This window comes from Denticeps clupeoides, chromosome 4 (genome assembly GCF_900700375.1).
Source record: "Denticeps clupeoides chromosome 4, fDenClu1.1, whole genome shotgun sequence".
Lineage (NCBI taxonomy): Eukaryota > Metazoa > Chordata > Actinopteri > Clupeiformes > Denticipitidae > Denticeps > Denticeps clupeoides.
Window position 1 is genome coordinate 29,981,839 of NC_041710.1, and position 22,253 is coordinate 30,004,091.

The 22,253-nt window shown below is 42.7% G+C and overlaps 3 protein-coding genes across 6 annotated transcripts; 2 read left to right on the forward strand and 1 right to left on the reverse strand.

Annotated features, from left to right (window-relative positions):
• Positions 1 to 585: 585 nt before the first annotated feature.
• LOC114787711 (complement C1q-like protein 2) lies at positions 586 to 8,188 on the reverse strand. Of its 4 annotated transcripts, none has more exons than XM_028975525.1 (5): positions 8,066 to 8,188; positions 1,428 to 1,536; positions 1,265 to 1,357; positions 1,031 to 1,162; positions 586 to 952 (listed from the first exon to the last, which is right to left on the reverse strand). In XM_028975525.1, the coding sequence occupies exons 3-5, from the start codon at positions 1,353 to 1,355 to the stop codon at positions 675 to 677; spliced, it is 501 nt and encodes a 166-aa protein (XP_028831358.1). In that variant the 5' UTR covers positions 1,356 to 1,357; positions 1,428 to 1,536; positions 8,066 to 8,188; the 3' UTR covers positions 586 to 674. The 4 variants fall into 4 exon arrangements, with proteins under 4 accessions (XP_028831358.1, XP_028831360.1, XP_028831361.1 ...); XM_028975527.1 differs by having other exon boundaries at positions 1,428 to 1,542; positions 8,066 to 8,175; XM_028975528.1 differs by having other exon boundaries at positions 1,428 to 1,542; positions 8,053 to 8,161.
• On the forward strand, positions 4,499 to 16,619 carry casq1a (calsequestrin 1a). The gene is made up of 11 exons (XM_028975514.1): positions 4,499 to 4,910; positions 9,158 to 9,251; positions 9,459 to 9,559; positions 9,674 to 9,785; positions 9,900 to 9,973; positions 10,759 to 10,889; positions 11,105 to 11,150; positions 11,264 to 11,318; positions 12,908 to 13,008; positions 13,147 to 13,221; positions 15,492 to 16,619. Exons 1-11 carry the CDS (start codon positions 4,674 to 4,676, stop codon positions 16,029 to 16,031), a joined length of 1,566 nt encoding a protein of 521 aa, XP_028831347.1. The 5' UTR covers positions 4,499 to 4,673; the 3' UTR covers positions 16,032 to 16,619.
• A 3,090-nt stretch (positions 16,620 to 19,709) lies between these two features.
• Positions 19,710 to 21,985, forward strand: LOC114787708 (zinc finger protein 358). Its single transcript, XM_028975520.1, has 3 exons — positions 19,710 to 20,069; positions 20,647 to 20,819; positions 21,148 to 21,985. Exons 1-3 carry the CDS (start codon positions 19,769 to 19,771, stop codon positions 21,892 to 21,894), a joined length of 1,221 nt encoding a protein of 406 aa, XP_028831353.1. The 5' UTR covers positions 19,710 to 19,768; the 3' UTR covers positions 21,895 to 21,985.
• The last annotated feature ends 268 nt before the right edge of the window (positions 21,986 to 22,253 follow it).

A 22,253-nucleotide genomic window follows, 5' to 3' on the forward strand; every position in this document is an offset into this window, starting at 1 on the left:
CCGTTCAGACAGCACCAGCTCAGACGGTCGGACATGGAATTTGTCCCCTTATGTCGTCATATGGGGAAAGGTTACCTCCCATTTCTCATGCTTATTCTACCCAGAGAATTCCCCACTCCTCCCATAAAAAAGTAGCTCCAATGACCACCTTGTCTTCCAAATGTGTAAAGTATTGCAGTTGCTCGGTGATTGGATGTAAAAATGAGCAGAAATGTGTTTAGTTCCGTCATGCGAGATTCTGAAGAACCAGTTTGTTGCCAACACCACTTCATTGTGGTTGGTGAATGGTGTTCTTGACATAATTTCCACAAATGCCCGCTCAACTCCTATGGACTGCTCTCCACCTCGTCCCACCCCTCTCCTCCTCATTTGCATTTAAAGCAACAGACTGGATCAAAGTGACTGTAATTCTGAATTTTGGAAAAGAGACTTCAGATTCAGTATTAGGGGACCAATAAAACCGATTTAAAAATGCTTTGCAGGCAGTGGACTTAAATGTAAGATTTCCAAACTTTTTATTTTTTACAGTGTGCAGAGGATTCTGAGAATGGTGAAACCAAGCTACACCTCACTGACAGACCTGCAGTGAAAAAAAATATTTAAGAATGGTTTGATTGATATGACAAGTTTGAGTAATTTTTTTTTTATTTCATCGTTTGTCTCAGTATATTGAACTAGACTGCAAACAGCAAGAATCCCCCAAAGCTGGTGTAGCCATTGTAATCATCATAAACCCATGACTGTGACCACAGGCGTGTGTAGACCTGGTCTCCCTTGTCCAGAGTAAGAACAACACTATTCTGTGCATTTGCATTATGAACAGGTCCATGGTCGTACACAGAACACTGCACAGCACCGTTCTTCATCAGGCTCACGGCCATTTTAACGCCATTCTGGGAATGAGCATAAAATGTGAAGAAGTAGACTCCACCCACTGGTGCGGTGAAAATACCTGTATTCAGGACAAAGTTCTAATTACGTGATTTACACCATATTAATCTTTGTATGGCTAAAAGTATAAATGATATACCTGTTTTAGGATTGTAGGCTTGTTTACTGTTTGTGCGGATCTTTTTATAGACGAGAATCGTGTCATTTAGAAAGGGTCCAGTGTGTGCTTGGCCTTCTGAAAGTAATGATGCTGAAAACGCCACCTTGCTTTCTGCAAAATAATTATCATTGTTTAGCATTCAACATTGATGCAGCATTAGTACAATTTACAGTAAAATTTAAACAAATCCTGAAGGTTGGAGTTTTGAATTACCTGAAAATTGATGCATCGTTGCTTCTAACTGTTTGATTTGTTGCTGCTGTTTCTCGGCCTTCACCACAGCAACGTTAAGACTGGTCTTCATGGCTTCATTACCAGAGTAGGTTAATCAACATGTATTTAGATCAGTCTTAGGTTTAACCTCGTTTACGTTTACCTTCATTTTCTCTCCTGAGCTCCTCCACCACAGATTTCACATCCTGTCCAAGTTTCTCCAAGGCGATCAGCCTCGCCTCCAGTTCCTTCGGGACATCTGCTGCCTCTGTCTGGCACTCACAGGCCAAAAAGAGCATTATCACAACTACATTTCTCATCATTGTGTGGCGCATCAGACTACTAGGATCTATTTTACTGTGTGCTGGTTTAGGCTGTTATTGATTAAGTCACTGTTTACAGTTCAAAGAACTGGATAGGTTACGAAACTTCGGCAACTGGCGGCAGGGACCGGCAGGTACCATAGTAAGGAGTGGGCTAATCTAATACTCAGTAATTTGTTAAGACTTTCCCACACTCATTCAATACATTTTAGATACATAATCTTCCATTATGGCAATCAGTCATAAAAAAAATGCTGATTTTCTGATTTAATTAACTGCATAGACAAGCTGCAGCAACACTATAAAACAATCAAAACCATTGGAATCATACAGACAATTATTTCATAGCACACACACAAATGTACTTTGTTATTTTTATTTATTTTTATTTTTTTAACTTTAACCCAGGACACACTTAACAGCGGGACAGGGTATGTGTTGGTGCAGGTCAAAAGCCCAGCTAAATGGGGAAGGTTGCATCAGAGAGGGAATCTGGTGTAAAACTGTTTTTACTTTCATGATGACAGGTGAGACTTGGATGCAAAACTAAAATTCTGACCATGTCTATTATCCATTTGTTTATGTAAATCCAGAAGATACATATTTCACATATTTGATGTGACATTAGTGAATGAGCTATGTCTTTTAAAAATATGCCCCCCAGACACAGTGCAGTTGTGGGGGGGGATGAGACCTCCCCTAACCACGTGGCTGTTCTGAAGTCCTCTTTGATTCAACTTTGGATAGACAAATGGGCATGAGATCCATTTGAATAATGTCTCAGACTGAATAATGTCAGCATTTCTCTGTCCCCTTTGCTCTCCCTCTCTCCCTGCATCTTCCTCTTGGAGGAATCCTCATTGGCTGATGCTCCTTGCCTTAGGCCAGCAGAGGCCAGCAGAGGAATTTGTACAGGATCTGTACAGAAATCTGTGTCACACACTGCACTATGTGATCTGTAGTTTGTGTGTTATCAGCGCTTCATATTGCCGAGCCATAATAATAGATCTATAAAAAAACACCCTACCTCACACAAATGGAGTGTTCTGACATCAACTAGCTGAGAGAAGAAGAAATTAAAGCCTCTTCAATCAATCTGTGCAGATTTGAATTCTTTTTTTTCTGAAGCGTGCTCTTTCAGAAGGTGTGATCTTCAAGACAGGCATTCCAGATTTAGTTGAATCTAAAGGGACTGAATGAATTAACCTTCCCATTGTCAATTAATGATCCGATGGACCACAATTAGGACCACAATTAGGACCGCAAAGCGACGTAAACTAACTTCAAAAAGCAAAATATGTTGCAAAAATGTTTTTTTTTCACAATACCCCCCTCATCATGGGTGATGCTGGTAGAGGGGATTACTGGGTCTGTTGGGATGTATCATTTACGGTGTAACTAGTTTAAGTTTGCTTCTGTCATGCGAAATGCTATTGATAATGGCTTATGTGTTTTTAATTTTTTTGCACCACCACCGTTTGTAGTTATGCCATGTGCCACCAGGGGGGACCAGTGATAAATGCTGTAAATGCAGTACAGCCGTCCACCTGTGCCATGTTATGTGTAGGCCTCTGCCAGGGAGATGACGCAACCTCACTGGAAATTCATGTTTCGCTGAATCTTTTGCTAGAAAGTGTTAAGTATAAAATGATTAGTATTGTTTGTGACTGGTCCATCTGATAGCACAAGATTACATAAATCCATGCAGGGGTGTAGCAGGACATGAATAATGTATTAATTTGCTCAAAGCAAATGACCTCATAAAGGAATGAATCTGTCTTGCTGACTTTCCTCTCACAGACATGTGCACACTCTGTCTCTCACTAGGCAGTTGCGGTACAGACGACGCATAGAGCACATCCATCACTAACGTCATTTGCAAATCCAGTAAGTAATGACTAAATAGGTATTAACTCAGCAGGAGGCTAAATAAAGAGTTAGGAGGCAACGTTATAGGATCAGATTTCAGACTTTTATTAATAACTCACTTCTCTGCTTTCAATTTGTAAATGAATCTGGCAGGCAATTGCCAAACTTCTACAACACACATTTTCATACTTACTCAAAACACACATAAACTACTTACTGTGGTTTATCAGATGGTTGCATTTTTTAGGATAGTCAGTAAACCATAATATTCACTTGCTGATGTTTAATTAATAATTGAGAAAAATCTCTTTTCATTAATAAACATAATGCTGCTCACACATAAAATTAATCTGAAGTGCAATAATAAAGTAAATAGTATAAAGTTGCTCTCATCATGCGGTATTTATAGTCAGTGCAGAGACACAAATTACTTGAGGGAGCCTGAAATGTAATACCAGTAGCACAGTTCATCATATGGTATTTATGATCCTACTGCTCAGGCCTGCGCTAAGCTGCAGCACTGGCTGCACTGGGCCCGCTGGTGGAGATGCTGGGCAAGTCCAGTAGTACTTTATCAGGAGCATCAGTGCTGGTCCCCGCTCCTGTCCCTGTGTGACCCAGTGCCAAATTCTAGCAGTGCGGTTCACCGTTGTGCCAAGAAGTGCAAACTGGACACCAGCCCCTCCCAGCCAGTCACTCAGTGTTCAGGCTCTTATTTTTAGCCAAGATCGGCGCTCTTTCAAACTTTATATGGCAGAGGAGTCCTAACTCTCATGTATCGGCCCACTCTTCCCACTGTCCATTTTGGAATTTCCTCATGCTAAACAGACAAACTCAGTCCTGATGTGGGCTTTTTTATTTGCTGTCTGCTATCGGTCTTTTCTTTCATTCTATAGTGAATGGACCGCAGAATGTCCTTTCTTAGTCCCTCCCACTTTTAGCCCGCCCCCAACAAGATATTGAGTGCTTTCACCATGCTTCCATCCCCAGCCACCGCCCCCCCACCACACACAAACACAGAAACTTGAACCCACCCCTTTAAGATCTCTTTACCCCCTTGGAGCTTCCTGGCGTCCGTGTCTGGGGATTTCAGAAGGGGGGCTCAGGACTTGCTCTTGCTCAGCTCTAGGTGCCGGGAATCCAAAATCCATTATTTTCATTACAGTATATAAACATCCAGTTATTTTACCGGAGCAGTAACTGACAGGTGACGCACAATGAAGTGGGCCTGGGTGTTGCTGGGAATACTGCTGTCCTTTGGGCAGTTGACATGGGCACAGAAGGGCATGGACATCCCAGAATATGATGGAAAGGACCGAGTTCACGACCTCAATATTAAGAACTACAAGTCTGTGATGAAGAAATACGACGTGATGGTGGTGTACTACCATGAGCACGTTGGAAACAGCAAAGCCGCGCAGAAACAGTTTCAGATGGAGGAACTGGCCCTAGAGGTGGGTGGACCGAGCCCTGGAGGTGGGAGGGGGGGGCATTTTGTAAGAACCCAGAGTAGCCGATGGAGGAAGCAGGAGATGACAAATGATTAAAGGATTTCAGTAACTGTGAAAATACTAATTCATTATTTTGAAATCAGATGCCGTTTAACCAGTCGTCCTAAAAGAAATGTTCCTTGTAAGCTGGTTAAATTGCGCAAAGATACAATTTAAAATGTGTGAACATGCATTTCTTCAGTTACACATAACAATTTGCTACAAATGGACAAATCTCAAACACGTCATTTACTTAATGCCTTGGAAGGGCCTCAAATAAACTGCTTAGATGGGATGCCTGCACCTGCAGTGTACCTGTGGATCTCCTGTGGTCTTTGTGCTTAGAAGGTTTAAGTGTACAATACATAGGCAGCAGATGACACCTTGCCAGGCTGATATTTATAATGCATCACCTCACATCTAGTCAATTAAACTGGAATCTTATCCCATAATGTCAGGAAGAGGTATGTGTGTTGTTTTTGTGATGATTTATCATTGATTCATCATTAATCAGTGAACAAATAAAAAGTGTAAATTCGTATTATGCTTTAGGCTAACAGCATCAAAACCAATGTTCAACGTCATTTACTGAAATGAGCAGTAGCACAGCAAATTGCAGACAGAGCATTGTGTTTGTTGTGGATTATTCCTGGAAAATGCTTCTTTAGGTTTGGTGAAGAGTTCGACCAAAGCACGGTTTCTGGTCTGTGCTGAAACTTTAGAAACTTTGGTCCGGCAGGTGGGATGAAAAGCAAATCTGAGCTGCGACATCGAAACTGCTGATAGTTGAGAACCGCAGACCACGCCCCCAGGACCATGCACCATCACTCACACCATGTTACCAACCCAACCAGATAAACTGCATCAGCACATAATCTTCTACAGAGGTATGCAGAGACCTCATGCTCCAGGCTTTCAGAGCTAGAAGTCATGCATAACCCAATGCCTGGCATCTTTATTCAGGGAACAAATGTGTGCCAGTAAACATGATGGAATCAGGCAGATCCCTACAAGAAAAATGCTGATGATTGACAGTTGGGACAGAAGAGGATGCGTGAGCTGGTGTCCAATCAAATGACCCTGATTTTATAACCTTTAACCCTAATGTACCAAAATGGGGTGGTAGTAGCATAGTGGGTAACACACTCGCCCATGAACCAGAAGACCCGGGTTCGAATCCCACTTACTACCATTGTGTCCCTGAGCAAGACACTTAACCCTAAATTGCTCCAGGGAGACTGTCCCTGTAAATACTGTAAGTTGTAAATATTGTAAGTCGCTCTGGATAAGGGCGTCTGATAAATGCTGTAAATGTAAATGTAAAATGATTTGTGTCTGCAGAGCACAATGCAAAATTGCAGTATAACTATAACAGAACGATTTTTAGGGAATTTTCTGTGATTAACACTCTCAATTTACTCTCCGTCTACAGCCCATTTATCTGAAACTATAAGTGCTTGCAAGATCAGTGCAGACTAGGTCAGTGCATTACAAGCCCAGAAAGAGTAAGGGTGCCAACTCAAACTATCTAAATATGATCAATGTCTCCCCATAATGTTCCCCATGGGAATGCCACATTTTCCAATTGTAAATAGTATTTACACCAATCTGTTAGGTTACACTAACCTAATAATCATCTGCCGAATATTGAGTGGGGGCAGCTTTTTGCATCAGACCAGCCCTGACTACAGCAAACATCTGAATGTATACTGTGGCACTTGCTAGGCCATCAGTGGATGGTCCTTCAAATCCTGTAAGATATGAGGTGATGCCTCCATGGATCAGGTTTTTCCAGCACATCCCATGGATATCAGATTTTAAACCAATTTTGCAGTGTGTCAAACTCCATTATCTTTCTGAAAGAGGTGTCTGTTAGCAACGAATTCCAATTCCATGATGGATTGTACTTGGTCAGCAACAATGTATAAGTAACATGTCAGAGTAACAGTAAGTATCAAACTAACATCCACATGAATGCAGGAGCCAAACATTCCCTAAAGCACTATCTCTGGAAGCCTGTCTTCTTCCCATAGTACATCCTGGTGCCCTGTTCCCATAATGTAAATGGAAAAAAGTGATTTTTTTGGACCAGGCCACCTTCTTTTTTCTGTGTTCCAGTTCTTACTCTCACATGCCCATTGTAGGCACTGTTGGTGGTGGACACGGGTCAAATTGGGTGTGATGCACCTGTTGAAATCGGCCATTTGAGTAGCTTGTCTTTTTTGTATCAGACAACAGAGAGCAGCCGGCACCTCCCACACGCAACATCCTTGGCTGTTTTCTGTCCTTGGACCTGACCAGACTGGGGTCAACCCACACTTGGTCCTTGTCAAAGTTGCACAGTTCCTTACATTTGCCATTTTTTCTGTTCCTAATTCCCTGGCATGTGATGGACATATGATGGCCCTGGTATTATCTGTTTCCATTACATCCCAGGACATACATTTTGCCAATCTGAATAGGAAGCAAATCTCTGGTCCTAACTCTAATACTAAAACTGAACCTAATAATCCAAGTTGAAGGGAAATCATGCCTCTGTATGACAAACCTTTATCTTTATGCCTTTATTTTATTATCCTGTTACTGCATAATTCTGTAAGGCTGGCAGACGGATGGGTGCAGTACTGTACCTGTCAGCGTATCCTTCTACCTCACCAAAATAGTCCTTGGGCTGGTGTTTGCACTCTATCTAAATATAGCACACCAGGCCATGTTGAGCCTTAAAAGTAGATCCTCTTTCAGTCCATATAGACACATTTCGATTCAACAGCAGTGTCACGTGTTTATGTTGCTGTTATTACGTAATACAGCATTATTATTACATTTTTGAAACGGTTAGAAAATGTAAGTAGTATTCTAAATGTGATACACCATTTGACACCATCATATGAAAAAGAGAAAAATAATTTGAAATTAACAAATGAGTCTACATAATTAACAGCAAGACATATATAATCACATACAGCACAGGTTATATGTCTTTTCATATATAAATGTATCCCTTTATATTGGTTTAGTACCTACTTTAGCACCTTGAAATGTTGTAAATCTCTACATATTAAGACATATTTTGTAAATAAAAAAAAAAAAAAAACTTTAACTGTACTTCTCAACAGTACCGAGGCAGTAGGGTGAGGATGAGTGTCAGTAGATTGGATCAAGTGTCTCTTCCTTCCCTCCACTCTGATGCTGCCTTTGCTTCATGGCAAATATTCCCACTCTTGTCGAGTCATGGCTTCTCCTGGCTGCCTTATATAGCGATGGCCTGCAGCTTAGTTTAGCCTGTGATCTGTTTAACAGACTGACATGAGCCTTGAGCACATAAATATCCATGCCTGATGTGCTAGATTTAAGGATGCAAAATGGTACACCACAGAAAACAGTGATGCTGAAAATGGAACAAATAGGAACATTTTACCGCTCCTGCGTGCCACACACTTTGACAGAAAAGATCCAACACATGCAGACAGTCATGTAATGCAAATATCCACAGGTAAGAGGGAATCTATTTGTACCATATCTGAAGATCATTGTACCATATCTGAAGAAAATTGTTTTTGTTGCAGAGTCAAATATCACAGCCATATAAATAAATATTTATTCTATTAGTAAAATTAACATCAGCAATGCACAAGACTCAACGTCTATCTCTCTTATACAAACATATCGCACATAATACAGCTGCACATAGCTGCATCAAACTATTGTTGGACATTTGAGGCACACAGCAGCATTTTGGTTCCTTTGACAAAGGGCATTGTCTGGACTGTAACATGTTAATTTGCGAGAAAGAGACTGGGAGAGGGACACAGAGTGAATGAGAGACCTCTGCTGTGACCACTGCCTGCACCTGTTGCCGCCCCCCAACACACAGACTGGGCAGGCACACCTCAGCCATAGTGAGAGCCGTGCTGTCACGGATGCGCCACGGTCATCGGTGGGCATGGTCGTCCATCATCATGTGTCTCAGGTTTCATGCAGATATAGAAAGTGCATCGGCAGCAGTCTGTGTGTGGCTTTTATGGTGGCGAGACATCTGCTGGCCCAACTGAAGGCCTTAGACCAAAAACCTACCAAGGCCTTAGACCAAAACCTATGTCACCGCCAACTTTTCAGGATCTACTGACCGTGTATCATGTTTATCTGTAAACGACACCAGTTCTTCACCATAGCAGCATACATCAGGATGACATGCATATTTTCTTTCACAGCTTGCAGCCCAAGTCCTGGAAGACCTAGATGACGAGGACATTGGAATTGGCCTAATTGATGAGAAGAAGGATAAGGCTGTTGCCAAGAAACTAGGTACTACAGGCACTGCTTATGTGATTACCCACTTAAAACCAATGTACCTTCAAACCTGCCATTTACTAAGTCAAAGCTATCAAGTTAAAGGATGACAAGGTCACATTTGTACTGTTTACTTCACTGATGCAGAATTATGAGTGACTGTGACATCTAGTGGAACGTCCAGGAACAGCCTTAATATTTGTGCTCTCTTTGATTTGCCAGATTTAGACGAAGAAGACAGCATCTATATCTTTTATGAGGACGAAGTCATTGAGTATGATGGTGAACTGACTGCCCACACATTGGTGGAATTCATCTATGATGTATGTAATGTAGTCCAGTACTCACAGGCTCTTCCAGAGGGAGGGATGCAGGTCTGCCTTCTCTCCGCTTAGAGTGGCCTTTTAGCTTGTTCCTTCCCCTCTCTCCCCACTAAGGTGATTGAGGACCCAGTGGAGATAATTGAGAATCAGCATGAGCTTAAAGGCTTCCACAACATTGAGGAAGACATCAAACTGGTGGGATTCTTCAAGAGTGCGAAATCTGAACGTATGTGAAAGGTTATGAAAATTGTCATTTGTACCAGTTGGGTTTGCAGTTGTAAGTTGCAGTCAGTAGCAATGTCCTGTTATCACTTCCTGAATTGTTCCTGTTGTTCTCTAGATTACAACGCCTTTGAAGATGCAGCTGAAGAATTCCATCCTCATATCAAATTTTTTGCCACCTTCAGTCCCAAGGTAAAATTCACGTGAGAATGATGAGAAAGATTAAGATGTACAGCAGACAGTATTTAATATCATCTGTAGTAGTAGCAAGCCCCATGTTTGTGGCTGAGGGAGCGAGGCGGAAGGGGGTGAGTGTGAAGAAGGCACATGTTTAAGGGGTGACCAGGGATTTGATTCCTGCGTGCTCTCTGCATGGACATGTGCATGTCCCCCTGCCACTGCAGTTGTTGAGCTAGTAAAACAGCAGCCATGGGCAATGTTCCTCAAATATTACAAATGTGTTAACTGATATGGATATGCATCACATATGAAACCCTGTTTCTGACATTGATGTGAATTTTGTGAATTCATTTTCATGGATCAGGATGTTAACTACAGTCCTTCATATTCACATATTCATATTCGTTCGTCCTTGTACTAGTTATGTGAAATTCATTTAAATCTGAATTGTCCTGTCTTAACTACAAATGACCAGTGTATACACAATGCGATTCATTATAATAGCTGCTGGGTGGTAGTAAATACAGGGTGGTAGTAGCCTAGTGGGTAACACACTTGCCTATGAACCAGAAGACCCACTTACTACCCTTCTGTCCCTGAGCAAGACACTTAACCCTGAGTGTCCCCCCTCCAGGGGGGACTGTCCCTGTAACTACTGATTGTAAGTCGCTCTGGATAAGGGCGTCTGATAAATGCTGTAAATATAAATGACACAGGCTGCTGGCCATGAAGCAGAAAACTTGAGGACAAACTGACATTTTCTGTCCAGATGGCAAATGGTTTCATCCTCTCCCCAGGTTGCCAAGAGTCTTGATTTGAAGATGAATGAAGTGGATTTCTATGAGCCATTCATTGAAGAACCTGTTGTGATCCCTGGAAAACCCTACTCAGAAAAGGAGCTTGTTGAATTTATTGAGGATAATGACAGGTGGGGTTATTTTCATATGTATTTCAAGCACATAAGTCAAAATAGTAAATTCTATTGAAATTGTCCTTTTCAATAGAATAGTATTACCCACGGGTAGCTCCATGTGGGTAGTGTTTGGAAAGTGAAAGCTTAAATAAAATAATCAAATGTGAACACATTCGATTGGAAAAGCTATTGTCTTTCTAATTACAATTAAATTCTGTTTTTCATATCAGACCCACCCTGAGGAAGTTGCAACCACACAACCTTTATGAAATTTGGGTATGTAACACCATAGTGCCAACATTTCTGCCACTGTGTATGTCTAAGCATTTTTGGGTTAAGATGGCATTATGGGCATACTGTACAATCCTCATGCTTTGTATTTTTCTTAGGATGATGATATTGATGGTGAACACATCATTGCTTTTGCTGAGGAGGGTGACCCAGGTCAGTTGCATTCCACATTTTCATGAAACTGAGATAACCTCAAGCACAAAAAGTCAGATATACTTCAAGGATATCAGTGATTACAGTTATACTTGAGAGACAATGCCAAGGAAACCCACAAAAAAGTGAAGGGTTGTGGCTTTTATAGTTGCCCCTATACTGCCCTATATGTGTGATTGAATTGTTTTATTTTTGATTGTGGTTGATTGTTTGAATTTTGTCATTGGCATTGACTTACCAATGCATATTTTTACATCAAACCAATTAGTATAATCATGTTCAAAGCAGACAAATAATATTCTTGTGATAAGTACGCAAACATTTCTAATATCCAATTAACAACATATTTTACGACAGACAACTTGTACTTTGCCTAATGGAGATCTTTTGACGTAACCTGGCTGTCAGCATGAACGCAGTAGACGTTAGGCCTGGCAGCTACTAGCCATTCAGTATTATGGGACTTACATTGTCCGTATATACAGTGACAGGTACAGGTTATAATGCTAGTTATAAGGCTACAAGTTAGTATGAGGATTATGGTTTCATGAGTTACACTAAGTTACCTTAACTCTACACATCTACCTGAGAATTTGGTATCATAGGGTATAAACTCAAAGCTGCCCTGAAAACAATGCTTAAAAGTAGAGTTGGGTTGCTCATTTTATTTGTCATGAGATGAAATTGGTTACTTTTCAAAACATAAAACTTCAAAAAACTGATGTGATATCTTTATAGCAAGGGGATAAAGACCTCACAACAGACAAATGAGAAGGATGAACTATTGAGAAAAGCATTACAATGGCAAAAAAAAAGAAAGCTCATTTGAGCATCTAGATGGATTGCCATTAAATTTTTGATTCTCAGATAGCAAATTTCGTTGATAACCTCTACAAATTAAAACACTCAGCCGTTGCCATCAGACCAGGTTTTTAGTGCCATTAATTTCTCTCCTAGTCACTCACTCACTATCCTTAACAGCCTAGTCCTGTCATTCAGGGATGTGGCTGCCCGTGCCCATCCCAGAACACTGAGCACATTTACACTCTCACACCTACAGCCAATTAAGAGTCACCAATCCATCATGCCGTTGGACAATGAGAGGAAACCTGACAACACGGGGGGAGCATATAGACTCCAGAATCATTTACATTTACATTTACATTTTCGGCATTTGTCAGACGCCCTTATCCAGAGCGACTTACAATGTGATTCACAGCCTTGGACGCCTGCCTGCCATCAATATAGCAATACACCAGATCACATATGTGCACATGGGTGCACTGACAGGTATTTGATTCTGAACCAACTGCACCTAGTTTTTACTATGCACTGGTGTTGTGACAGGAGTTGTTTCCCACAGAGTGATCTCAACTGTAGTGTGCCTGTTTAAACACTGAATTAATTATATTATATTCATTATATTCCATCATCAGAATTACAAAAATGGCAAGATTCAGGTCAAGGCTGTCCATTTTCATTTAAAATTAAAGTTGGACATATAACCACTGAAATTCCCTACAATTAACCCACCATTTACAGTCACTGAAAAAGTTATGTCTTGTTCTCAACATTTATCCTTTCTCCAGACGGCTTTGAATTCCTGGAAATCCTGAAAGAAGTGGCAGAAGACAACACAGACAATCCTAACCTGAGCATCATTTGGATTGACCCTGATGATTTCCCCTTGGTAGGAGCTCATCTTCAATGCACTGCTTAGAAAGCGGAATTGAACCCTTCAGTCTCTTTCATCTACAGTATAATACTTTGCTGTTATTAGCCAAGTGGACTGGGTATAATTTCTGAATATAATTCCTGTTTCATTCAGCTTGTTCCTTACTGGGAGAAGACTTTTGACATTGACCTTTCTGGACCCCAGATTGGAGTAGTCGATGTTGATGATGTGAGTAATTGCACAAGAATGAACTAGAAGTACATATTTTTTAATAAAACATTTTTCAACTATCAAAAACATGTACTCTGAGCACTCAAAAAGTGTATTATGAATATCCATTAAGTGCTACAGGAAACAGACCCTGTAGGTTCTGATCCTGTGAGGTTATCGTCCACTCAGCATGTGCAAATGATCAGTATACAAGGGGTAATCAGATGGAATCATGGAATAGAGGCTTGGGAAGCACATTGAAACATAACAATTGTGATATGAAATTATTTAGTCTGTGACTAAATCAATATCAATGTCAATGAGGACAACACAGGGCTAAAAATTGAGATTGGACAGTCATCCCAGCTCTGGTTCCTCATCGGAATGTGCGTCAGTTGGATTGAGGAGCTCCTCAAAGTATTCCTTCCACCGCTCGACAATAACCCCAGTCGACATCAGCAGTGTGAGCGAGTTGCTGCCTTCCTCTCCTGAGGTGCTGGATGGTTTGCCAGAACCTCTTTGGAGCCAATCGGTAGTCTTTCTCCATGGCCTCACTGAACTCCTCCCACACCCGAGATTTTGCATCAGCGACCGCCACTGCTGCACCCCGCTTGGCCGTCCGGTACCTGTCTGCTGCTTCTGGAGACCCACAGACCATGCTCCATAGGCCTCCTTCTTCAGCCTGACGGCTCCCCTAACCTCTGGTGTCTACCAGCGGGTACGGGGGATACCCAGGTACTGGCACTGGCCACCTTGCGACCACAGCTAGCAACAGCTGCCTCAACAATCGCAGAGCGGAACAAGGTCCATTTGGACTCAATGTACCCCACTGCTCTCAGGACGTGGTCAAAGCTCTGGGAATTAAAGACCATCTTGATAGGTTCTTCTGCCAGGTGTTCCCAATAGACCCTCACTATACGTTTGGTTCTGCCAGGTCTCCGTGGCATCTTCCCCTGCCACCTGATCCAACTCACCACCAGGTCCGCTCCTCTCTTCACCCGAGTGTCCAAAACATATGGCCGCAGGTCAGATGAAACGACTACAAAGTCAATCATCGACCTGCGACCTAGGCTTCCCTGGTACCAAGTGTACCAATGGGCATCCTTATGTTCGAACATGGTGTTCGTTATGGCCAAACTGAGGCTTGCACAGAAGTCCAATAACGAAACACCACTCGAGTTCAGATCTGGCGGGCCATTCCTCCCAATCACGCCCCTCCAGGTCAAGCTTTCATTGCCCACGTGACCGTTGAAGTCCCCCAGCAGGAAATTGGATTCCACAGTCGGAGCACCATCTAGCACTCGATCCAGGAACTCCAAAAAGGGTCGGTATTCTGAGCTGTTATTCGGCGCCTTAAGCGCAAACAACAGTCAGGACCCTTTCCCCTTTGCAACTCCTGCAAAGGAGAGTGTCCAACCTCTCTCACGGACTTGGGTTCCAGAACCAATGCTATGTGTCGAGGTGAGTCCGACTATATCTAGCCAGTACCGCTCAACCTCTTCCACAAGCTCCAGTTCTTTCCCTGCCAGAGAGGTCACGTTCCATGTCCCAATAGCTAGTTTCCTTGTCCAGGGATCGGACCGCCCGGCCCGGCACTCTCTCACAGGCCCCAACCCCAGGCCTGTCTCCAGGGTGGGACCCCCCTAACCCTCCGGGTACACTGACTCTTTGTTGATTTTTTCCATGAAAAGTTTTCTTAACTGTTCTTTGTCTCGCCCTTTACCTAAGACCAATTTGTCATGGGAGTCCCTACCAGGGGCACCAAGTGACCCAGACAACATATAGCTCCTAGGATCATTAGGGCTCTCAAACTCCTCCACCAAGATAGGGTGAAGGTTCAAGGAGGAAAACATTGGTTCAAGGAGGAGAACATTTCAAAAATGATAAATCAATGTCCCCTTTTTTTTAATGATCATATTACATTTTTGAGCATAACCTCTGTATGTAATGAAAAAACTTTATCAATATGGGTTTATTTTGTCTATCTCTGTACCATGGCTCCAGCCTGTTCAACAAGGTCAGTTGGAATTGATCATATGGGAAATTATTTATAAGGTGATAAGACTAAATGAAGAATTTTATTCCATGATGGACGATTCCTAAACAATGTTGTGTACACATGTCCATCAAAAATGATAAAAATATTAATGCGTGTTGTGAGTATTCTATGTTAAGAGTACACATTTTTATGACAGTCAAGACATTTCACTACTACAACGATATTGAGGAATAGCCCAGTCTGTAAAATTAAATGATTCACTGGCACTCTCTTGCTTTTTCTTCTAAAGGCTGATAGTGTGTGGATGGACATGGATGATGAGGAGGACATGCCAACAGCAAGTGAGCTGGAGGACTGGATAGAAGATGTACTGGAGGGAGATGTTGACCCTGATGAAGATGACGATGATGATGACGACGATGACGACGATGACGATGATGACGATGATGACGATGACGACGATGAAGACGATGATGACGACGATGATGACGACGATGATGACGACGACGATGATGACGACGACGATGATGACGACGACGACGATGATGATGACGATGATGACGACGATGACGACGACGATGATGACGACGACGATGATGACGACGACGATGATGACGACGACGACGATGACGACGACGATGATGACGATGATGATGATGACGACGATGACGACGATGACGACGATGACGACGATGATGATGACGATGATGATGACGATGATGATGACGACGATGATGATGATGATGACGACGATGATGATGACGATGACGACGATGACGACGACGACGATGATGACGACGACGATGATGACGATGATGATGATGACTAAAATCACATTGCTATACTGTGATGCAATTTGGGCCTCATATACAGTCAACACCCCCAAATCTGTTTGGTTGTTTATTTTCAAGAGTTATACATTTGAAGTTTTCTCCCTCATTACTGCTGCTCCTCTAATCTCAGAACACAAACAACTTCTCAAACACCAAATATTAAAATACCAAATAAAACTTTTTTAATGCTAAATAAGCACTTTTGTTCCATTATATGAACCAATACACAAATCTGGCTGAACGGTTCATACATAATCATCAACACAAACATGCCACATGAGGGTGTTTCAGTTTACTGTGTCTAATTTATTCTGTAAATGATGTCAGAATGTATTTTTGTTTTTAAATGTTTGACCTGATAGAACATGAGAACAGTAGCAGGCTTTAACATTATTTTTGTTAAATCACTGTGACTTGCTTTGAAAGACTACAAAGACTAACTGAACCTTTTTTGATCAAATAAGTGCTGTACATCATTAATGTTTTCTACTGATGAAGAAATAAAACAACATTTTTGTGTTTTTTTAAGAAACAAATCTTGGTTATATTGTAAAGTCTTAAAATAAATGACAGTTTGGAAATAATCAGTTATTTAATATTGAAAAAAAATAATTTATACATATTTTCGCAAATACACTTTGTGAAAAAGGCTACAGTCCCCCGGAGCCAAGGCCTAACATACCTCTCTGGGCCTTAATATCCATGATTTTCAGATCAGCCCATCTTAATTCTGTTAATAACTCAGGGATTAATATTTATGGAGTGCTATGATAAATAGATAAATACACCAATAAGTAAATAGAAAATGTTTCAAGGGTAATTCAAAATAAAACCTTAAAACCTTGAAATAAAATATCTTGGCTGTGTGTTTAGAAAAGATGAACTGTCATCCCAGTCAAGTTCAAGAGCACTCTGGAGCAGGTTTTCATCCAGGATGTCTCTGTACATTGCTGCAGCCATCTTTCCCTCCTTCCTGACTCGTCTCCCAGTTCCTGCAGCTGAAAAACACCACCATGCTTCACTGTAGGGAAGGTACTGGCCTGGTGATGAGCGGTGCCTGGTTTCCTCCAAACATGACACCCTGCATTCACACCAAAGAGTTCAATCTTTGTCTCATCAGGCCAGAAAATTTTGATTCTCATGGTCTGAGAGTCCTTCATGTGCCTTTTGACTTTTCAAAGCTGGTCCAGACAACTCCAATTAAGATGCAGAAACATCTCAAGGATGATCAGGGGAAACGGGAGGCACCTCAATTTTGAGCTTCATGGCAAAGGCTGTGCTTTCTCAGTTTTTTTATTTTTAATAAATTTGCCAAAACATCAAGTAAACTTTTTCATGTTGTCATTATTAAGATAAGATAAGATCAACCTTTATGTATCTATCTACAAATGTACAATTGAAATCTACACATGTGCAATGGGTACACATGTACACATGTTGGTAATTAACATGATGTATTTGAATTGTGTGTGTTTGTCTGTGTGTGTGTGTGTGTGGTCAACTCTGAGGTTTTATAGAGTCTGGCAGAAAAGACCTTCTGAACCTCTCCTTCCCACATCGTGGGTGCAGTAGCCTGCCACTGAAGGAGCTGCTCAATGCTGAAGGAGTTTCCTGCATAAGGTGGGAGATGTTGTCCAACAGGGATGATAGCTTTCTATCACCATTCTCCTGTCACCCACCACCTCCACTGGGTCCACAGGGCACCCTAGAACAGAGCTGCCCCTGTTCAGCCTCTTCCTGTCCCCAGAAGAGATGCTGTTGCCCCAGCAGACCACACCGTAAAAGATGGCTGATGCCACTACAGAGTCATAGAAAGTCTTCAGGAGTGGCCCCTGTACTCCAAAAGTGTGTTGTGTGTAGAATTCTTAGGGGAAAATGAATGTAATCAATTTTGGAATAAGGCTGCAATGTAACAAAATGTGGGAAAAGTGATGCGCTGTGAATAATTTCTGTATGCACTGTACACATCATCAGTATATGTTGTGGGGGTCAGTCTGTTCTCAGCAATTACTTGCCCATCGGAATTATAATTTCACATCTAGACCCACCAGCAAGGGCGACAGGCATTGGCCATGTTTGACTAGAGACACTAGTAACAGTAGCTTGGCTGAGTTTCTTTCTCCCTTTCTTATTTTTTTCTTGCTGATTTTGTGTGAAAATCTAATCACTTCATGTGAGATTCCTTTGAGGGGGATGTAGGATCTGGGAGTGTGAGGCAGGAACCACCAACCTGACCTTGACCCACACAAAGGCCCCCGGCCTGCTACGCTGTCCCCTTAAGGGGTAACCTAGAGGGTAACACACTCGCCTATGAACCAGAAGACCCAGGTTCAAATCCCACTTACTACCATTGTGTCCCTGAGCAAGACACATAACCCTCAGTATCTCCAGGGGGGACTGTCCCCGTAACTACTGATTGTAAGTCGCTCTGGATAAGGGCGCCTGAAAAATTAGCTCAAGATGGCAGGGGGAAAAGCAGGGGGTCATAATCAGGTCAACTCTAGATCTCTGTATATCAACATATCTCCGTACATATTCATAATTTACCATTTCATAAGACATAAAGGACATGACTCAAATAATACAAAAAAACACATATACATTAACAAAATAAAAACAAGAGACAAACACTTACAGCAAACACCATTTTCCCAACATCCCAAGCTGGCATGTTCTCCCAGGGAAACCCATGGAAAACCACAGTGAAAATTTGAACGGTGTGTATGCGTAATTGTGTGGAACTATGGACGGATAATGAAGCTGAAGCAGTGGGTACCTCACTGTTCGCTAGGATGGTGAACAATAAGTAAATAAGTAAACGAAACTGGTAACCTACGGTGTGTTGTGTTTATTTCAGAAAGCTACGCTAATGACAGCAAAGGGGGGATGTGTAGTCAGTATAAGTGATGTGAAGAAAACAGACATAACCTGACATAAACCCATAATACATTGACAACATGCACCATACAGTTAAAAAGTGCCCACACTTTTTACAGGGAGGAACAAATTTATCAGAAATGAAGATGGTTCTGTTTTTATGATGAGTGTGGCATAGATATATTCACAATTTCAAAGTGATTAATTTCAATGAAGTTAACTTTACATTTTGCACATTACAGGCTTGTAACATCACACATTTGTAATTCGATGCGCGCTCTGCTTTATTTCCATTTTTTCTGCTGCAGTTGGTGATGTGACGTAACACAGGGACGCTTTTTGGCGCGTAAGGGAGCCAAAGAACGTCATGCAGAACAAGAGCGTCCATTCACTTTCTTTCTATGGATTAGATGATGACCACGTCCATTCGCATTTGATCGAGATCACTGAAGGACCGGTGAACGTGTCGAACTAATTGAACGTAATTTGAACGAGTTAAAGACAAATTTTGCGGTTCTTGACATTACTCAGTGATTTGCCCACATGTAGGTAAAAAAGATAACGAAATAAATTAAGCGATGTTTATTTGTAAAATGCGAAACCACACAACGTCTTATTTAATTAGGAACGTCTTCTTAACCTGCGCTAGTAGTACAATAAACTTTCCAATCTAATAATGTTTCCCACAGTAGGAGTGAATGTAGAGTCGTCTGTCTCGCAATAAAGGCGGATATGGCAGTCTTTGGATGTTGGTCACGCCCCTTTCCCTTTGCTTCGTTGGTAGCCATGTGGCCATAACCAAAACGAACAGGAAGGCGCTTTTCGGAGTGTTGATTATACAATTAATTGGAATTAAATGGAAAATCACGCGCGAATCAAGATGTCTCGGCCGGTTTCAGATTTCCAAGTCCAGGTCGCTTCCGTAATGGATGCCTTGATGAAAGTGGCGGTGGTGGAAATAACCAAACTTTTCGAAGGTTGCTACTTTGCTTCGAGCAGCTACAAGGATCAAGCTGCTGCAAAGCGCAACGAGAGCTCGGTTCTCCTGCACGACCTCACCGCGGACCTGGAAAACGCGCTCCGACGTCCGGGGGAGAAACACTTCTGCAGCGTCGGCGTGCAAGTGGACGAGCACGTCAGCGGGCAGGAGGAACGCGGTACGCGACACTTTTACTCCACCGTGCTGTGTGGCTGCTGTGCAATAATGCAGCTTCCAAGCGTGCAGCGCTGTTGTGTGCAGGCTGCAGGCGTCACGCAGGGTCGGCTGATCGGTTGCATTTTTTTGCAGTCATGCTGATGTGAGAGCATTTAGATAAGAAATTCGCCTGTAATGTTGTGCACTTCAGAAACTGTTCTGTGCACGTGAATTGTGTTCTTAAGAATGAACAGTTTATCAGACGCCCCTTATCCAGAGCGACTTCTAATCAGTAGTTACAAGGACAGTCCCCCTGGACAGTCCGTCTTGCTCTATGACACTGTAACTAGTAAGTAGGACTGGATATTGGTGGTTACTGTAACTAACCGTGCGTGCGAGCAGCTGTAAATGTCCGCCGGTCATTATTTAGCATGTTACTGCCCACTCAGTAACTGCATCTGGTCATTATTTAGCATGTTACTGCCCACTCCGTAACTGCATCTGGCCGGAAACAGACCCTCGTGGTGATCAAGTTTGCTTGGCTCGTGAATGAGTGTGTGTGTAGTGTGCTGATTTGCCTTGTTTCTTGCTGTTGAAAGAATGTGTTCAGGCTCCATGTCTCCCCGCCCCCGCGGGCTCTGGGCGGGGCCTCATCATAGAGCAGGGCGGAGCCTCACCAGAGTGTGACCAGGAGGAGACGTCCTTGCCCTCTTCACACACCCCTCCAGCGGAGACTTTGCCTGAGATTCCCCTCACGCTTCCCAAAGATCAGGTCAGTGTGGTGATTTCTGACTTTAATTTATGGCATTTACCAGACGCCCTTATCCAGAGCGATTTACAATCAGTAGTTACTGGGGCTGTCCCTCTGGAGACACTCAGGGACACAATGGTAGTAAGTGGGTTTAAACCTGGGACTTGTTTACTCAAATGCATATTATTTAAAAAATGCAAATAAACCTTTAATTTCTCTTAACTGCTCTTTTCTTGTGCAGTTGATGTTTTGATGGCACCTTGTGTGGTAATAATGTACAATGGATCTGACATTGCGCACCTCTGAAGCCTTGACGTGTGTATAACAGGCATCAATATTTTACATTCAGGCTGAAGATGAAATGGAAGGGACCAACCAAGCTCCCAGCACCGAGCCCACAGTCGATCCGGGTGCGGAAGCTGCTCCGGGTGCGGAAGCTGCTCCGGGTGAGCCTGTTATCAGTCACGAACCACATCAGCCCGGTTTAACAGGGATGGACGGCAGCCTCTGCGTGGATCCGACTGTGACGACCGCCCAGCTCAACAGTCGCAGTGACCCGGACCGGAAGCTTCTGCGGCCCTGCTCTGTGCATCTGGTCAACCTGCTGCTGAAGCCAAGAGCAAAGCGCAAGATGTCTGGCATCTGCCCCTGTAAAGGATCCCCCACCCCAAAAGACCTGCGGCAGCATCAGGGCTTCCACAATGGCCGCCGACTCTGCTGCTTCACCGCGTGCGGGAATGGCGTCTGGCGTCTCCAGGGGGTCCTCTCTCGGGGCCAGCCCCTCCTCTGCAAGGTCTGCGGCAAAAGGTTCAAGCGCAGGAAGTTCCTGCGGAGACACGAACGCTTCCACTCAGGGGAGCAGCCCTACGCCTGCACCATGTGCCACAAGAGCTTCTCCCTTCGCAAGAGCCTCCGCCGACACCTGCGCTTCCACACCGGGGAGCGGCCGCACTGCTGCCCCCACTGCGGCAAGAGCTTCCGGTTGAAGGACAACCTCAAAGCTCACTTGCGCTTCCACACGGGGGAGCGGCCCTTTGCCTGCTCCCTCTGCCTGCTCCCTCTGCCCAAAGAGCTTCAGGATCTACAAAAACCTTGAGAAGCACAGACTGACACACTAGACCCTGGGAAACTGGAGTGGAGATTAGTAGGCATCTCTTTATATATAGCTTTCTGTATTTTTTTTTTTGTATTTGGGGAATAAAAACTAAAAGAAAACACCGTTATAGTGATTTCTTTTAATATTTGTCTGTCACCTGTAATTTTATAATCCATGCTTTCCATAGTGTACCTTCCTAAAAGTGTTTGATGCCATTTTTATTATGAAGATTACTAATAGTGTAGAAATCTGGGGAAGGTTAAGTAACAAAAAAATGTTTTAAACACTAATATACCTCAACCAGAGCTGGAAATAAAGGTATAAAAAGGCATCACGGTGGCTCTCCCATTAACACTTTT